General features: G+C 43.9%; 1 protein-coding gene across 7 annotated transcripts in view; it reads left to right on the top strand.

Moving 5' to 3' along the window:
- SEMA6D (semaphorin 6D) overlaps window positions 1-17091 on the top strand; it is a 55134-nt gene extending 38043 nt beyond the window's left edge. Inside the window, exons 2-19 of one of the 7 annotated variants that reach the window (XM_053670104.1) lie at window positions 1364-1526; window positions 1919-2030; window positions 2589-2649; window positions 2769-2831; window positions 2941-3042; window positions 3273-3363; window positions 3832-3951; window positions 4644-4732; window positions 5435-5652; window positions 5762-5893; window positions 6228-6383; window positions 6476-6649; window positions 8729-8869; window positions 8965-9045; window positions 9495-9556; window positions 9944-10000; window positions 11492-11656; window positions 13410-17091. In XM_053670104.1, coding sequence (XP_053526079.1) covers window positions 1418-1526; window positions 1919-2030; window positions 2589-2649; window positions 2769-2831; window positions 2941-3042; window positions 3273-3363; window positions 3832-3951; window positions 4644-4732; window positions 5435-5652; window positions 5762-5893; window positions 6228-6383; window positions 6476-6649; window positions 8729-8869; window positions 8965-9045; window positions 9495-9556; window positions 9944-10000; window positions 11492-11656; window positions 13410-14698 — 3222 coding nt within the window. In that variant the 5' untranslated portion in view covers window positions 1364-1417 and the 3' untranslated portion in view covers window positions 14699-17091. Of the gene's footprint in view, window positions 1-1363; window positions 1527-1918; window positions 2031-2588; window positions 2650-2768; window positions 2832-2940; window positions 3043-3272; window positions 3364-3831; window positions 3952-4643; window positions 4733-5434; window positions 5653-5761; window positions 5894-6227; window positions 6384-6475; window positions 6650-8728; window positions 8870-8964; window positions 9046-9455; window positions 9557-9943; window positions 10001-11491; window positions 11657-13409 lie in introns of all 7 variants that reach the window. The other 6 variants (XM_053670103.1, XM_053670106.1, XM_053670107.1 and 3 more) reach the window with 6 other exon arrangements.
- Window positions 17092-17840: the final 749 nt, after the last annotated feature.

Genomic DNA, 17840 nt, shown 5'->3' with positions numbered 1-17840 from the left:
TAGATGCATGAAACTGAGAATAAGCCGTAATGTTTTCACTGTTCCACACAGTGGTTGTAGGTGATGTTTCAGCGGAGGAAGGGGTGGTGTTATGGGAAAATGGAGCATTTACAGTTTCACGAAAATACCCAGCCCACTGGCCCAGTAGGGCCCTAATTTATTTTTTTAATAAATGGATAGCATTTAAAGATTTTTTAAAAATTGACACTTAATAGTACACAATTAATGCTGTAAGCTTTGTTGATATATTGACAGAACATACTACACGTATGTAAATGTACAGTTTGATAAAATTTAACATATGCATACCCCTGTGGAACACCGCTTCAATTAAAATGGTGAATGTATTCACTACCCCAGAGAGATATTTTGTACTGCAATACTTTCGAAGACAAAAACCCATCATCTAATTTGATGAAAAGAGCCTGAATGGGGACTCAGGTGATGTGAGTCTGGACTCCGCTCTTTGCCTACCCAGCTTCATGGAATTCAGTGAGTCCCTTCATTTTTCCAGCCCTTAGTTTTCTCATCTGAAAAACGAGGAGGTTGGACTAGATGGTCCCTAAGGCCCCCTGTGGCTCTAAAGTTCAGTAAAGCTAAGAGGACAGGCGCACTTAGGGTATTGGTTTGCGTCCAAATGGTTTTATGGAAAAGTGTAGACGTCCCCAGTGGTCTGGCAGCAGCTGTGCTGCTCCATCCCTGCCCTGCTTTGCTTGATTGATTGATCGTGAAATCATTTCATTTCTTTTAATTCCCTTTCACCCTGATTCAAGGTCATTCATATCATTGCTTCCACGTTGGTATTACTAAGCTTAGGGAACTGCTCTACTTAAGAATTTGGGGCTGAGGCTTGAGTAATGCTGGGAATTTGGCAATGCCCTAAGCAAAGATCAGATGAGGGCAAAAGGACCCTCAGCTCCCCAGATATTTGCTAGGCAGCCTGGGGGCACTTTGTGAGGGGCAGAGGCGAGCTCTACTGGATGTATTTCAGGGCTGGAGGCAGGGAAGCAGATTGGAGTTTAATTAAAATTCTAATCCCAACATCGCCCCTCTTCTTGCCAAGTCAGCAGCCAGCATTTCTGTTTGTGGTTCTGGGAATTTTGCTGCGATGACATACCTAGTTACCCCAAAAACTCTCGCAAATTTCCCTAGAACGTCCATATGCCCAGCAGGTGCTTTCATCAGGACTGGCCCGCTGTCGTCTTTTGCCTGTGTTTTCAGAGACACCTCCTTCACCATGGCTGGGACTCCTGGTGGGAGCAGGGCATTGGAGAGAGCTGGTGGTGAAAACTGAGCTGATTACAAATAAGAAAACAGGTTCATCACAGCACAGAGGTCTTTTCCAACTGTTTCTGTTTTCTAGGTAGCTAAGTGGGATTCCTGAGGAGGGGCTGCTCTCACTTGACGGTGGCCCACCATGAGGGTCTTCCTGCTTTGTGCCTACACGCTGCTCCTGACGGTCCCCCAGCTGAGGGCGGGCAGCTTTCCTGAAGACGACGAGCCCCTCAACACGGTGGACTATCACTGTAAGTAATCCCAAGAATATCCTCCTTTCCTAAGAAGGGAGAGTTTCTGGTTTTGATTTCTCTAAGCGTATTTGTTTTTAGAAAGAGAGTTATATATATATGTCTTTATAATGTTTTACATATTGCTTTATCCCCAATTGTGTTTGGAGAAAATGGGACAATTTTGTTGGGTGCTTTCCTAAAGCAGTCCTCATATAGGTTATATATTTTCAGTTAAAAGAAAAAGACCATTTGCTGGCATTTACCATCTCTTATTCATTTATATTCAAGATCCGAAGAGAGGAATTTGGTTAAAACCCTTCTACAACTAGTATATACAGTTAATCAATGCTGTATATTGATTCTTCAGCTCCATAATCCTGACTGATGGTTTAGCCCATTTTCACTTGCAGATTCAAGGCAATATCCGGTGTTTAGAGGACGCCCTTCAGGCAATGAATCGCAGCACAGGCTGGACTTTCAGCTGATGCTGAAAATTCGAGACACACTTTATATTGCTGGCAGGTAATTTTCCTCTCATTGGTTTATTAGATTAAAATTCTTTTCTCTCGTGGTGCTTGCATTAATGTGTCTAGTTCATGAAAAACTAATATGTGATTGTGATCAAAAATCGCAAGTAGCCAAAAATATTCACAGAGAAGAGTCAGCATTGTGTACCAGGAACAAAACACAGAGCAAAGCCCTTCAGTGGCACAGTTTTATTACTGCCATCAAGAAAGGGTACATCGCTCTTTATTCCTAAAGCAGCAGGGGGAAATAATCTTTTTTTTTTCTTTTTTTAACTTGGAATTATTTGAGCAAATATTAGAAGTGTGCCTATGCTAATACAAGCAGCGGTCTGACCCATGCCTGGAGAGAAGGGCTTTCTTTGCTCCCTAGCCATAGTGATATATAAAAGCTTCTCACTAATGAAAAAGTACCCTTTGTTGACTTTGCTGGAGACAGAGAAAATCCAAATGATCTCTAAGACACAATAAAAGCAGATCTGTAAAAATAAAATAAGAAGCAGCTTAACATTTTTATGCATTCACATGGTATGACTTACTGCCTTGCTTCCAACAGGGATCAAGTTTATACAGTGAACTTAAATGAAATCCCCAAAACAGAAGTAGTACCAACCAAGGTAAGCGAGTGTGGTTGGCGAATTTATTTGCATTCCCGCACGACTTGGAGAATGTCCCCCACCCCTCTCAGAATTTTCATAGTTAAAAATTGGACTTTGGTGTTGCTTGATTAATGCAGAAGCTGACATGGCGGTCAAGGCAACAGGATCGAGAAAACTGTGCTATGAAAGGCAAACACAAAGTGAGTAAAACAGACAAGTGCCTGCCACATTCGTGTCTTTCTGTGGTCTTGACCCTACAATGTCAGCATATGGAATGTCTAATATCAATGTCATTATTACCTTCTTTAGGATGAATGCCACAACTTTATTAAAGTCTTTGTTCCAAGAAACGATGAGATGGTTTTTGTATGTGGTACCAATGCATTTAATCCCATGTGTAGATACTATAGGGTAAGTATACTTTATATAACGTGTTTTTTTCATTAATTTTTCTTCCTTTACTGGTATGCTGTTAAAATTGAACCCTTTCTACTATAACCTAGTAATTGTTTTATCTCTAACACTATGGAAGAATAAAGACAGAATTCTTCAAGTAGAATTTCAGTACAAATAAAACAGTATTGCCTTCACACAGGTACATTGAACAGATGCGACACTAGCTATTTATTTTTCTTCTGCAGTTGAATACCTTAGAGTATGATGGGGAAGAAATTAGTGGCCTGGCAAGATGCCCATTCGATGCCAGACAAACCAATGTTGCCCTTTTTGCTGGTAAGATCTTTGAGTGTAATGAATATAAATGATTAATGACATGGAAGGTGCAAAAGGAATTTAAAGGAAGATAAAAGCTCAAAACTAAGGTAGCTACCTCAATATAGGTGTTTCAAAGTCTAAAAGCTATGGAAATTTTTCCAAAAGAGAATTAAAAGTAAGCATATTACAGTACAGTATTCTGACACTTGGTTCTGTTGTCGGCTAGGCCAGTGACCCTGAATATGTTGCTTACCTTTTTTGATGCTTAGATTCTTCTATTATAAAAATAAGTAATGTTATGCGCCAATCTGTTGCTGGATGGTGGGCATCCGACCTGTCAGGTGGATGGTGGGCATCAGGTTCAGCTTTATCTCTATATGTAGAGACGACAGGCAAACACACTCCAGACAGCACAGCACACTGCATAGGGCAACACACTGCAGGATGATTACGATTCTTTCACTCAAATGATAACTTTGGTTTCAGATGGGAAGCTCTATTCTGCCACAGTGGCTGACTTCTTGGCCAGTGACGCTGTCATTTATCGAAGCATGGGTGATGGATCTGCCCTTCGTACAATAAAATATGACTCCAAATGGATAAAAGGTACCTTTGAAGAGCAGTGTTGTGGGATGGCCAGGTGGGAACAGGAGCCATGGGCATCAAGAGGTCCCGAGCATGACTTTATATTATTTAGGTAGACCAAGTATAAGCTGCTTTGGTTGTAAACAGAGGCATTGACAGGGAATGGAGACACCTGTAGCCAAGGCAAGAAAGTAGATTCATCCAGGATATTAGCTTAGATGACCTCAAAGAGAGAGAGAGAGCGAGATCTCATTTCAGTATGCCAATTGGCCAAACTCTCAATGCACACAACATTCCTTGCCCACTCTCATCTGCCTATCCTGAAAAGTCAACAGTGAGAATCAATTAGATCGTATCTGCAGAATCATTTTATTCTTTGGAGTCTAGAACTCAAGGTTTTAAAGAAATTCTCAACGTAAGAGGTTTCCTTCCCCAGTTGAATAGATTAATGAATAAATCTGTTGAGACACAGGCCTTTGCTATAATTCAGTTCCCAGTAGGCTGTTTATAGCCCGTGAACTGACATTAAAGACCCTGCCGTCCCTGGAGCTTCAAGTCCCCCCTGTCAGGACTCCTCAGACCCATTGGTGCATCGACGTTCTCATTGGCTTGAATGTAGCCTTGTGACATCTGTCAGTCGTGCCCAGCAGTCAGGGCCGTACACTGATTCAGTTACCCTTTCAGAACCAGTTTGTTTGTAATTTTTCTTGCAGAGCCACACTTCCTTCATGCCATAGAATATGGAAACTATGTCTATTTCTTCTTCCGAGAAATTGCTGTGGAACACAATAACTTAGGCAAGGCAAGTATATGCCCCCGGCTTGTACTGTGGACTTGCCCCGCCTGGCATTGAGCCCACTGTGGCAGAGAGATGGTCTCTGCGTGTCCTCCAGCACTCACGGCACTTAGGGCCCCGTGCGGAGAGGCCAGTAGCTAATGAGAGTAATTGCTGACACACACCTGAGCAGTGACCTGAATGGGAACAGCGGCCTTGGACCTGGAGATGATTTCATTTTGCCAGTCTCTGAAGAGAGTGCTCTCTGGGCACCCTTGAGCTTGGGATGCTTCTTTAACTCTTCAGCAGTCCATCGATAGTTTATTGTTCCCCTGTGTCAAAGGCAGGATGGAAGTAGAGGCCTTTGTTCAGTTTTGAGGGCTTCGGTAAAAGCCCACGTGAGTTTCAGTTACTGCTCTGCCAGGCTGAAGGACGGCACATTTCATTAGCAACAGGGGAAGTGAAGTGCAAGCCAAAGTGGAGGAATGGTTTCCATTCAGCCAGGCCATTTGTGGAGAGCTTGTTTGGCAGAACAGGAAAATGTCCTCTCTTCCCCGCAGGTAGATCTTGTTTACATTCTTAGTCCACAGATCCCTACAGACGAGAATGCTAGATTCTTTGGAACCAGCTCCAGCTATAGTGTGTTGGGTCCCTCCCACAAATAGCAGGTTTGGGTTTTCCTTCCCCTCCATGCTCATGACCCCTTGCCCTGCTTTGTCCCGCGGGCAGGCTGTCTATTCCCGTGTGGCCCGTATATGTAAAAATGACATGGGCGGCTCCCAGCGGGTCCTGGAGAAACACTGGACGTCATTCCTGAAGGCTCGGCTTAACTGCTCTGTCCCTGGAGATTCGTTTTTCTACTTTGATGTCCTGCAGTCGATTACGGACATAATACAGATCCACGGCATCCCCACCGTGGTCGGGGTGTTCACCACACAGCTCAACAGGTGAGAACCGATCCTGGGCACCTCAGATGACACTCTGTCCGTGCTTGTGGGACCCTTCAACAGGCCTGTTGCCACCTGATGGTTTTCTGATGGTTTCCCCCCTTTGTAGCATTCCTGGTTCTGCCGTCTGTGCATTTAGCATGGATGACATTGAGAAAGTGTTCAAAGGACGATTTAAAGAACAGAAAACTCCAGATTCTGTTTGGACAGCAGTCCCGGAAGACAAAGTACCAAAGCCAAGGTAAGGAAAGACAAAAGGGTCTTTGTACAAAAGGGTTTTTGTCTTTAGCAAACACCATCCGGCCACTGGGAGCGTCCGTCCTCAGAGAGCAGATGGGGGCAACGCCCACGTCGGGAAGGGGTCCCTGTGCAGCATGGCAGACAGGCGGGCGGGCAGGCAGCGTGCCCCTGTGAGCATGAGTGTAGACAGCCCGCTGAAGTCCGGGAAATGGCATTGCTCTTTGGTTTTCACTTACCCTTCCTTTACTCTTGGCCTCTTCTTTCAAAATGGACACTTACTTATTCCTTAGATAGAATTTGTGACATGGGGGAAAAAAACACTGTTTTCCTCTCAGGCCTGGCTGTTGTGCGAAGCATGGCCTTGCTGAAGCTTATAAAACCTCCATTGACTTCCCGGATGACACCCTGTCCTTCATCAAGTCCCACCCCCTAATGGACTCTGCCGTCCCACCCATTGCAGAGGAGCCCTGGTTCACGAAGACTCGGATCAGGTGAGGTTGAGCTGAAAGGGTGATCCACTCCCATCCAGTACCTTCCCACCCTGTTGGCCTCACGCTCTGACTTGGCTCACCTCGTCCGACAGGTACAGACTGACGGCCGTCGCTGTCGACCATTCTGCCGGACCCTATCAGAACCACACTGTCATCTTCGTTGGCTCTGAAGCTGGTGTGGTACTTAAAATTTTGGCAAAGACCAGTTCTTTCTCTTTGAATGACAGTGTATTACTGGAAGAGATTGAAGCATACAACCATGCAAAGTAGGTATATTTTACGAGAATGCTTTTCAGCACTGCTCAAATATTTCCGGAGTTTATTTCATCTAGTCATTTCCTTTCAGCCCTCTAAATTAGCAGTGGTTTGCCATATTAGTGTTTTGGGGTTTTTTTTTCTTCTCATGGAAATAAATCCTGGATTTGTTTTCTCCCTGAGTCTAATGGGGCTTGGAGGTGGGCAGTTGATGAGTTTAAAAATAATTCAGCCCTTTCATTTCACCTGTGGAAGTGGAGAGCCTTTTACCTCGAGAGCCTTCCTACCTCGCAGATAAATTTTGGGATGCTACACACAGCTGACAGTTGCAGGCACACACATATACCCACACAGAGAATGCAATTTTTCCAACCATTGATATAAAAGATTATTTAGATCATTAAAACCAATAAGAAATATGACGTGTACATCAACTTGCAGTGCCTGCAGCATCATGGATGAGAGACATGAGACAAATTCACACAGACTACAGAGTCCTGTAGAGGAAAAGGGATGGCATGGCTACTCCCTCAAGGGGGGAGCACCTCAGAATGGCCTGGCCACTCTCTCAAGGGGAGAGCACGCTGACCCTTGCCTAGACAGGCTTCTATTGTGTTTAATTAGCACAGGAATACAGGTACAGCTCATTAATCATTGTCAGGCAGTAAGGATCAAATGATAGCATGCAAAGAACTATTAGGGCTTCTTCTGAGTCAGGGTCTATTAGCTGAAAGGCTACAAAACTTTGGGAAACAAACTCATTTCCTGCTCGGGCCTGTATCATTTAACTAAGAGCATTCGTAGCAAAGCAGGCTTCACAGAGTTCTACATATCCTTTCTCAGGCCTGATCACCTGGGGAGCCCACCCTTTCCAGCTCAGGGCTGCACCGCCCTCTGTCATTGTTTCAGGCTTAAGGCAGGCAGAAGAGGCAGATAGCCAAGGAATTTAGGAGACTTTTTGTGGACAAAATGAGGACTCAGGCTTCATCAAAGCCGAGGGGTGGGGGTCCATCACCCCCCCTTCTCCATAGTCCCCATAGTTCTTCCCTGGGGCCTTTACGTGATCATGCCTGTCTTAGGTTATTCCCCCCTTGGGGAATCTTACCCGTCATTGGCTGACTGATCAAGCATTGGGGGCCAGTTATGAAAAAAGGAGCAGAAGCGGCGTTCCTGCCAGGGAGATAAGCTTTGTCTCCTTAGTGGCTTATGGTCCGAAGGTTGCTCACTCAGCCTTAGCCATGGCCGGGGGGTTACAGCTCCTAAAACCAGGCAGGGCGGCTCCCAACAGAATTAGATGAGAGAAATGGAGCAAGAGACTAAGGAGAGATCCCAGAAACATTTAGCACAGGAGGATTTAAATGCATTAAAATAGCTCTGGCTGGTATGGCTCAGTTGGTTGGAACATCATCCTTCAGGCTGAAGGGTCATGGGTTCAGTTCCTGGTCAGGCACCTACAAGCAGGCAACAGTCAACGTTTCTCACTTCAATGCTGCTCTCTCTCTATATATATATTTTAAAAGATTTTATTTATTTATTTTTAGAGAGGGGGGAAGGGAGGGAGAAAGAGAGGGAAAGAAACATCCGTCCATGGCCTCTCCACACCCCCAGCTGGGGATGTGACCGACAACCCAGGCATGTGACCCCTTGGTTTATGGGATGACGCCAAACCCACTCAGCCACACCGGTCGGGGCTCTCTCTTTTCCTTCCGCCCTAATAGCAATGAAAAAATTGTCCTCGAGTAAGGATAAAAAATAAAATAAATGCATTAAAACGTTTTCCTTTTTTTCTCCTGTAGTTTAACACAGGCTTCACAAATATAATTTCCTTCAATCATCAGAATGGGAAAGCAGTCTTTAAAAAACCTTTTATCCAGCCTGAGATTTAACTAGCCATGCAGAGCAGTAGAAGATGAATCACATACTTATTACTTCCCAAACTTCGCACTTGCCTGGTTTGCTACTGAGGACACTCCTTACGACCTCCCCAGCTCTCAGTTAATTGCAAAAAGCAAACCCCACTTGCCTTGTATACTTCAAGCAGCTTTTGACTTAACTAAACGTATGGCTTCAAACTGTCTCCCGCAATACAGGTGTAACGCTGAGAATGAGGAGGACAAAAAGGTCATCTCACTGCAGCTGGATAAAGATCATCACACTCTGTACGTGGCGTTCTCCAGCTGCGTTATCCGCATCCCCCTCAGTCGCTGTGAGCGTTACGGATCATGTAAAAAGTAAGCTGATGTTTCTGTTCTTATCCCAGGTCTTGAAGCATTACGAGCTTTGATGATGAGAAAATCCAAGTTACGTTCTCTCCGCTTTTGCGCAGGTCTTGTATTGCATCTCGGGACCCATACTGTGGCTGGCTGTTAAGCCAGGGGGCCTGTGGTAGAGTCACCCAGGGGATGTTGTAAGTACACTTTGTCACATCAGCCAAGATCTCCACATCTGCTCCTGTCCTTCTTGTGTCTCTAAAGCTAGACATTTTAGAAAACTTTCAATAGCGCTACCTTTATTTTTTCCCCTTTTTTCTTTTTCTTTCTTTCTCTCTGTTTTTCCTTTGGTTGTTTTTGAAGTAATTAAAGAAAAGGGAAATCTGGAGCCGTGGGAAGGAAGGGACATTATAGACAGTCTAATACCTGTGAGAATAGGCAATTCCCTTCTGCTTTCTAAAACCTTCCAGTCACCAAATGTTTAATAGACAAACTCAACTTACCCAGCTGTGTCAAAATGTCCGTTTTTTTCCTCTCTGCCTGTTCTTGCTACTAATCGATTTGTGTTTTTGGTTCTGCTCTGGTTGTCACTTGTGTTCCTATGAAGGCTGTTAACTGAAGACTTCTTTGCTTTCCATAACCACAGCACTGGAGGATATGAGCAGGACACGGAACAAGGCAACACAGCCCAGCTAGGGGACTGCCACGGTAAGGCCCACTCTTCCCGGCCCTCCTGGCATTTCGTTTTGACCACATTTGCACGTGAACATTATTTTACAACCAGCCATTTAATGACACAGGACACATGCCACCTAGTATGTAACTTAAACTTCGCAAAAGCTGAGCTGTTTGGTCATGGGGGTAATAGTAGAGAAGAATCTTAACCTTTTTTTTTTTTTCCTTAGAGAATCTTACTTTTTTTTTCTTCACCATTTACAATTTTGTAGGAAATCTAGAGAAAGGTAGTCTAACCAGTAGATTAATCTTTTCATTTATAGTCTTTTCTTTTTGACTTTTTTAGTTAATTGGAACTCATACATTTTTGCTTTCTTTTGGTTACTTTTTACTGATTACTTGTTCCTTTAATTCTTTTAGAAATTTTGCCTACTTCAACTACACCAGATTACAAAATATTTGGCGGTCCAACATCTGGTTAGTTTTTTTAATTTTTTTGAATTAACGACCTTTTCTTTCCTCCGGTTCAGCATTTTCAGCCCCCCCTTCCCTCCTTTTGCACAGTGTGGCAGCCCTTCATTTTTGTGCTTTGACTCATAATCCTACTGATGGCACCAAAGACTTTTTCCTGCTCAGTACTTCACCCCGTGGAGCATGTTAACAGTCCATCATTGGCCAAGGCACATCCTCTAAGGAAAAGCAAGTGGATTAACGTAGACCACATTCCAGCTGCACGCGTCGTCCACCGAGCTTTCTCCCCGCCCTGTGCATTGCGAATGCTTCCTCTAGCCATCTACATGTAACGGATGGCAGGATTTCATTATTTTCCCCTTCCTCTCCTCACCTTTCCTCAGACTTAGTAAACAAATACACATTTCCCCAAAATGTGTATTTATACATTTTAGAGATCTTTTTTGAGTGGTTTGCCGTAATCGGGGAAATTTTTGAGTGCTGTGGTCTCAGTGGTGTGAAAAACGTGGTTGAGTAAAGCTGGTTTCTGATGGAGTAAGTTGCTCATTGGGCTTCCCACACCCCTCTGTCTAGATCTGTATTGGAGTCCTCATCTGTGACCTTACACCAGGCTGAATTGGGGTCTCCGGAGTTTTAACCTAAAATTGTATGCTTACATCTTAAGGGAAAGTGTCAGTAATAGACATGTTAAGAGGTTAAGTCCCTCCCGATCCTATTGCTGCTTCTAAAGCCCACCAGCAGTTTCATTCCTCTGGGGCAGGGACTGGGGAAGGGGTGACAGATTAACGTATCAGAACATCCTAATTGAGCCTATAAATGCCGTTTCTTTTGCACGAGTTGCTGCTAACTCTTTGGAAGCAACTCCCCAGGCATTTTGGAAGGCATGGGCAAGGTTCATCCCTGCTTCTGTGCTTCACCCTGGACAGTGAGCCCTCAGTGCAGTGAATGATGTACAGGTGGACGGGGGCCCTGGCAAAGCAGGACGACATAGGCAGAGCTGGTCTGTTTGGTCCCAAGGCAAGTGTCTACGCGGACTTGCCCAGGTGCCTTCTGATGAGGTTACACTTAGGCTCCCCAGCGAAGGAATACACGTCTCCCGCCGTCTATGGAAGTGCTTGAAAAAATATACACAAAAAGAAATGAAATGATGTTGTCTCACAAAAGGATGAAAAAAATAGTGATTAATCTTTGCGATTAGAGTTAACTTCTCCACAAGTGTCACGTATGGGTCACCACAGGGGCTTCTTTGCATAGGAGTGTTTTGGATATTGTTCATTTTGAAATCTGCTTGATATAGCTTTACTGTTAATGTTTAGTTTTTATTTTCCCTTTGCGAGGAAAGGATTTGGTGTAGCCTCTGTGAATGTGTTTTGGTGAAATCTTGGAACAGGCTTTCCTCAGGAAATTTAACTTCAGTTGTCCTTAAAAATGCAACAGACCAGTCAGAAAAATCCGCTGACACGACCCACGTTAATAAAAATCTGTTTGCCACCACAGACATGGAGGTATCTTCATCTTCTGTTACCACAGCAAGTACCCCAGAAATCACACCTAAAGTGATTGATACCTGGAGACCTAAATTGACGAGCTCCCGGAAATTTGTAGTTCAAGATGACCCAAACACTTCTGATTTTACTGATCATTTATCAGGTATCCCAAAGGGTAAGGCCTCACCAGGGAAATCACCTCTCACTGAGTGGAAACCTGATTCCGACCTTCTCTGAGAACCTAGGGACTGGGGGCCCTGCACACGCGAACCAGGGAGGAGAGGCCGTTCAGGTTCCCACCACCTGCACTGGCCGCAGTCACTGGGTGCTCTGTGGATGTACTGGAGTGCATTCCTCAAAAGACGAGAAAGGCAGAGAGCTGTTCAAGAAAGAGTAGTGAAACAGCCACTCAGACAATCTGATCTGTTGATTTCTGTCTGAAGGAGCGGGACCAGACTTCTGGATATTGTGATTTTGAGGGTCACTCAGCCAGGTCAAAGAACAAAACTTGTTCATGGCAGATACCCAGATATCAGATGTTTTGCCCAAGAGCCCTTCCCAGTCGTTTGTTTAGCTGTAGTTCAAAATGCATATGAAAAGGATATGTGAGGTGCTAAGTTGCTTGAACGCCACAAGCAATAAAACATTACAGTGTTTATCCAAAACTATCCTTTTCAACCCACAATACAAGCAGTTATAACATTGCTGCCTATGGAGTAGGCTTATTAGATAGATTACTACAGGGGAAAAAAATCTATACATTAGAGCTTATTAAACTATGGGATCAGGTTTCCAGTCAGTTTCTATGACAGTGTCTTGTCATTTATGTTTTACATCTGTTGATTTTGGTTTTATATATTTTCATTGTAAACAATTATATGATCATTCTTTCTGCTTTGTTTTTTTTTTTTTTTTTTTTTTTTTAGCAGTACCATTCCTACTTTTCTTTCTTTGTCTTTCAAAGTGAATTACATAACCCTGGACACTGGTGAAAAACAACTAACATTCAAAGGCCTTAGTACTAACTTGCAGCAACCAAATCTTTCGAACCCCTCTGACTTACCTGACTGTGGGACGGCTGTGTTGGTAGCATGTAACAGACCTGATACCTCTTAAACTAACATTTCTGTGGGCGACTGCGAGATGTCTGTGGTTGCATTAAAAATCCCAGTAATGAAAACTAATTCACTCTTCTTCTGGTCTAACTGAAAGATGTCTAAATATCTTGAGATACTTGAGTCAACTTCCTTAACTAATACGAAGTAGTGTTTCCTTAGACTGTTTCGATTTCTTTCACAGCAGGCAATTCAAGGCTGCTTCACCCCAAAATGGAACAGAAAAGAAAAATCAAAGCAGACACAAAAGTCTGTGTTTGTAGCTAACAGTGACCAAGCAGATGCTTTTAGTTTGTGAACAAATTATGTGTTTTTATTCCAGTTAGGGTAGCAAAATTATATTAGCATAATTAATGTTACCATAATATATATTTATGCCAGTTCATACATTTCCCTCATCCTAGCCACTGCCCTTTAATGCTGATTTATGAATTAGGAGGAAACCATGAGCTAAAACACTCCATGAGTTTAAAACAGGTCATTTAGGAAATATATTCTTTTTTATTCTCATTTTTGAGTAGAAACTCTTAAAATTGCTGATGTTATACCACAACTATTTAAAAGGGGTTGGGGGAGAAAAGACAGAGAATTTAGATTAGTGGGAAATTAGAGTTATTCTAATCTCAATTTGTCTCTGGGGATCCTATTGTAATTAAAGAAAAAAATATATATGGAATTTTAGAGTTTACCTGACCCTCCAAGCTAAGCATACAGACCATGTAAAGGTAGTGTCGGCTCAATGGAAGCCATTTGCTGGCTGATATCCTTTTTTAAGAGCACCTCAGTCAGACTGTTTACCTGTGTCTGTTGCAGGTGTGCGGTGGGAAGTCCAGTCTGGAGAGTCCAATCAGATGGTCCACATGAATGTCCTCATCACGTGTGTCTTTGCTGCGTTTGTTTTGGGTGCATTCATTGCAGGTGTGGCCGTATACTGCTATCGCGACATGTTCGTTCGGAAAAACAGAAAGATCCACAAAGATGCAGAATCTGCCCAGTCCTGCACAGACTCCAGTGGAAGTTTTGCCAAACTGAATGGTCTCTTTGACAGCCCGGTCAAGGAATATCAGCAGAATATTGATTCTCCCAAATTGTACAGCAACCTGCTAACCAGTCGGAAAGAGCTGCCACCCACTGGAGACACTAAATCTATGGTAATGGACCATCGAGGCCAACCTCCGGAGCTGGCCGCTCTCCCCACACCTGAGTCTACCCCTGTGCTGCACCAGAAGACCCTGCAGGCCATGAAGAGCCACTCAGACAAGGCCCATGGCCATGGAGCTTCCAGGAAAGAAACCCCCCAGTTTTTCCCATCCAGCCCTCCACCTCACTCCCCGTTAAGCCATGGGCACATCCCCAGTGCCATTGTGCTCCCTAACGCCACCCATGACTACAACACGTCTTTTTCAAACTCCAACGCTCACAAAGCTGAGAAAAAGCTTCAACACGTTGACCACCCTCTCACGAAGTCATCCAGTAAAAGAGATCACCGGCGTTCTGTGGATTCCAGAAATACCCTCAATGACCTCCTGAAGCATCTAAACGACCCAAATAGTAACCCCAAAGCCATCATGGGAGACATCCAGATGGCCCACCAGACCCTCATGCTGGACCCCGTGGGACCAATGTCGGAGGTCCCGCCCAAGGTCCCCAACCGGGAGGCATCACTCTACTCTCCTCCTTCCACTCTCCCCAGAAATAGCCCGACCAAGCGAGTGGACGTCCCTACCACCCCTGGAGTCCCAATGACTTCTCTAGAGAGACAAAGAGGCTACCACAAAAATTCCTCCCAGAGGCACTCCATCTCTGCTATGCCTAAAAACTTAAACTCGCCAAATGGCGTTTTGCTGTCTAGACAGCCTAGCGTGAACCGTGGCGGGTATGTGCCCACAGCCACGGGGACCAAGGTGGACTACATTCAGGGGACACCAGTGGGTGTCCACCTGCAGCCTTCCCTCTCCAGGCAGAGCAGCTACACCAGTAATGGCACCCTTCCTAGGACGGGGCTAAAGAGGACGCCGTCCTTAAAACCTGACGTGCCACCAAAGCCTTCATTTGCTCCTCAAACGACGTCTGTCAGACCACTGAACAAATACACTTACTAGGCCTCACGCGTGCCGTTCCCCATGTGGCTTTATCCTGTCCGTGTTGTTGAGAGGATGATGTTGTGAGGGTACCTTAAGATAAGAGACTTACTTGTCTTTTAAGAGAAACAAGTGGCCAAAGAAACTCTTTCTAGCTTTGGCAGCATCAGAACTTGCCACATGTAGCTACTGCAACAAGGCTTCTGTGTACTTGCCTGAAAAACAAAGGAAGGTGCTGGCCATTCCATTTCTTTTGTTTGGAGCTAAAGAGAGGGCGCGGCCCGAGGGGCTACCTTACCTCCCCCGTGTAAAGAGCTGATACAGTACGCAGAAGAGTCTGTGAGCAAATACTTGAAAATGGGTTCCATTTAGACTGCCATTATGTGTGGTCTTCCCATTCAATGTGAACATTTTACTATGTATGCATTCACCTTGCCTCTTGCACAAGTGTCAAAAACAATGGTAATGTCTCAAAGAAACAAACTTGTAGATCACCAAACAATTTGCTAAAAGTTCAGTCTCTGACCCAAACTGTAGCATTTTTTCCGTGTGGGGCATTTTTTTCATGCCACCAATGAACTGTGGTGTGTGTGCGTGTGCGTGTGTGTTCTGTGCCCAGTAGGATTTGTTTAGGTGCCCACGGCATCTTTCTGTGCTATGGAGTTGTTTACATGGAGCGTGACTGGATAAGAGACAAGAAGTACATCCCACAGTGGTCCATTGGGTTCAGCTTTGAGGAAGAAATAAAATCAAGGCTGATTTGACCATCCATATGATTGACTTTTGGGGTACCCAATGCCAGAATATAAGAGTTCTAAGTAATTGTGTGCTGCTATTTGTTAAAACTTTTTATTACAGTCTTGCCAGCTTCAGGAGATGGAGAGGTTAAGCGGTATCCTTGATTTACCCATGGTGTTTTACAGTAGTAAAATTTACCAGTCCACTGTGAATCCAAGCCTGAGTCACTCTATTTAACCTTGGACACACTAACATGGTTTTATTTTTATTGTGTTTGGTTTTTCCCATGTGGTCAAATGTGTCTTCCTTTAATTCTTCCCACTGCCAAGATTTAAATTAAAAAAAAAAAAAAGACAAAAGAAGGAAATGTGAAAAGAATTGTGATTGGCTTAACAGACACTAGTCTATTACAACCTAACGGTGCAATCTCGTCGTCTGTGTTGTGTTACGGGAGACTTTCCTCCTGAGTCATGCAGGTAATGACAAAATACTGTAAATATTACATGTGAGTTTACCTGAATCTGTGCATTTTGTGCCTTATTCATGAGAATGATAGAAGTACTAAAATATGTCCAGTGTGTTCAGTATAGCACATCATTTACTGAGTGCCAGTTGTAAATGTTTTTTCAACCAGCACCTGCAAAGACTTTTTAAAAAACCCTAACAAACAACCTAGAACAATCCATTGTAAAACAGTCCACCCAAACAACGACATTACGCCCTTCGCCATGACAGACATTCCACTTCTGCTTTCCTAAGGATGCAACAGCGAGATTGTGAAGTCAAGTGAGGTTTCCAGGGTCACGTGTCACCTGCAGAAACCAGAGTCATTTATGTGTAGCTTTGCAGAAGCCACTTACAGTTGTTGACGGGCAGCCCCAACGCCCCTGTCGGTGGTCAGTCTGCTGAGCATCACACCTCCGTTAATTGGCCCCGATCGAGAAAGCACTCAGGCAGAGGGGGATCCTGACTTAGACGAATCAGTTCAGCCGATTCCTTGTGGTAATGCTGATACTAGACATCACTTGGGGGAGGCTGGGTGACAGAAGACCAGAGCATTTTTATACGAAATGTAGAATACTGATAGAGTTATTCTTTCCCTTTGAGAATATTGTTTTATGAAGAATGTGATGATGCCCTGAGATCTCTGGAAGCTCAAAAGCTAAAACTCCTGTTCTTGAAACACTTCAGCTTTGCAACTAAAATATTACAGAGTAATAATAAATTAAACCAACCAACGATAAACACTGCTCAGTCCACCGCCGACAAACGTGTTTGCGTTCACTTTACCCGTATTAATCCCGGCGAGCGGAAAACAGAACAGTAACTCTGTGTGGTCCCCGGGTAACGTTTTGTAACATTGTGCAGCCTTGTAGTTTGTAATGTGAGTTCTATCAGTATTTATGTTGAAATTTCTAACATTGAATCTAGTCTCTATCCTGTTAATTTAATTTTTAAATGCTTTATCCATTTGTGCAAAGGTAAACACAGATTGTATCTTTTTTAATGTTACGGCATAAAAAGTAACCCTAACGTGAAGTGGCTCTATACTGTTTTATAGAGTACTTTAACATGTGTAGATATCTTGTAAACTTGTATTGTGGAAGTGTAAATAATATGTACTTTGGGTTTTTAACACCGCATGTAAAGTCAAAATAAATATATAAATCATTATATCCTGCCTTTTGATATTGAAGAGGTTTGTAATGTACCGTGTTTCCAAAATGTTTTTGAATCAACACCAGTGAGAGTTCCTTTTTTTAAAAAAAAAACCTACCAAAATATACTTGCCTGGAATATTTGCTGCCTCGCAGGGTTGCACCCCCATTTTCGGGAGGCCGGTGCTGATGGGCAGCCCTGCAACACTGAGAAACGGTTCCGGACACCAGATGAACGGTGTTGCGCCAACAGTCAGCACTGCCCGCGGACACGCTAGTGGCATGTGTGTCCACGCACCTAGTTCAAACATGTTTAAAATGCATGAGTTCTATTCCCACTTTTTTCAATGCCATTTTAAGTCCCAAAATTACAGCTGATATACCCAATTCCTGTGAACATTTCCTGCTGCTCGGAATGTGGCATTTCTTAATTCTGTTGTTTTAACTGAATACAACATAGTAATAGATATTATCCCCCAAATATTGACATGGAAGGTAAAATTATGATTCCATTTAGTTGTTCCCTTAGCAGGGACTGAGTTGGTGGCTGCTGCCACTGGCTCTTGTGGACGTTGATGGCGTCACACCGCTTCTGGGAGAGACGATTGGAATGTTTGCAGCAACCCCTGCCCCCTTGGTCCAGCTGCAGCTCCTGGCTGAAGCCCCTCTGCATCTCCTCTGTGGCCACATTTCTTTTCCAAGAGTCCCAGCAGCATCTCTGCAGAAGCAGAAGCTGCCCTATTCCTGTCTTGGTCCTAGTTTTCATT

This window comes from Artibeus jamaicensis, unplaced genomic scaffold (assembly GCF_021234435.1).
Source record: "Artibeus jamaicensis isolate MK-2021 breed Jamaican fruit bat unplaced genomic scaffold, CSHL_Jam_final contig_548, whole genome shotgun sequence".
NCBI classification, from domain to species: domain Eukaryota; kingdom Metazoa; phylum Chordata; class Mammalia; order Chiroptera; family Phyllostomidae; genus Artibeus; species Artibeus jamaicensis.
This window is presented reverse-complemented; position numbering and strand designations above follow the sequence as displayed.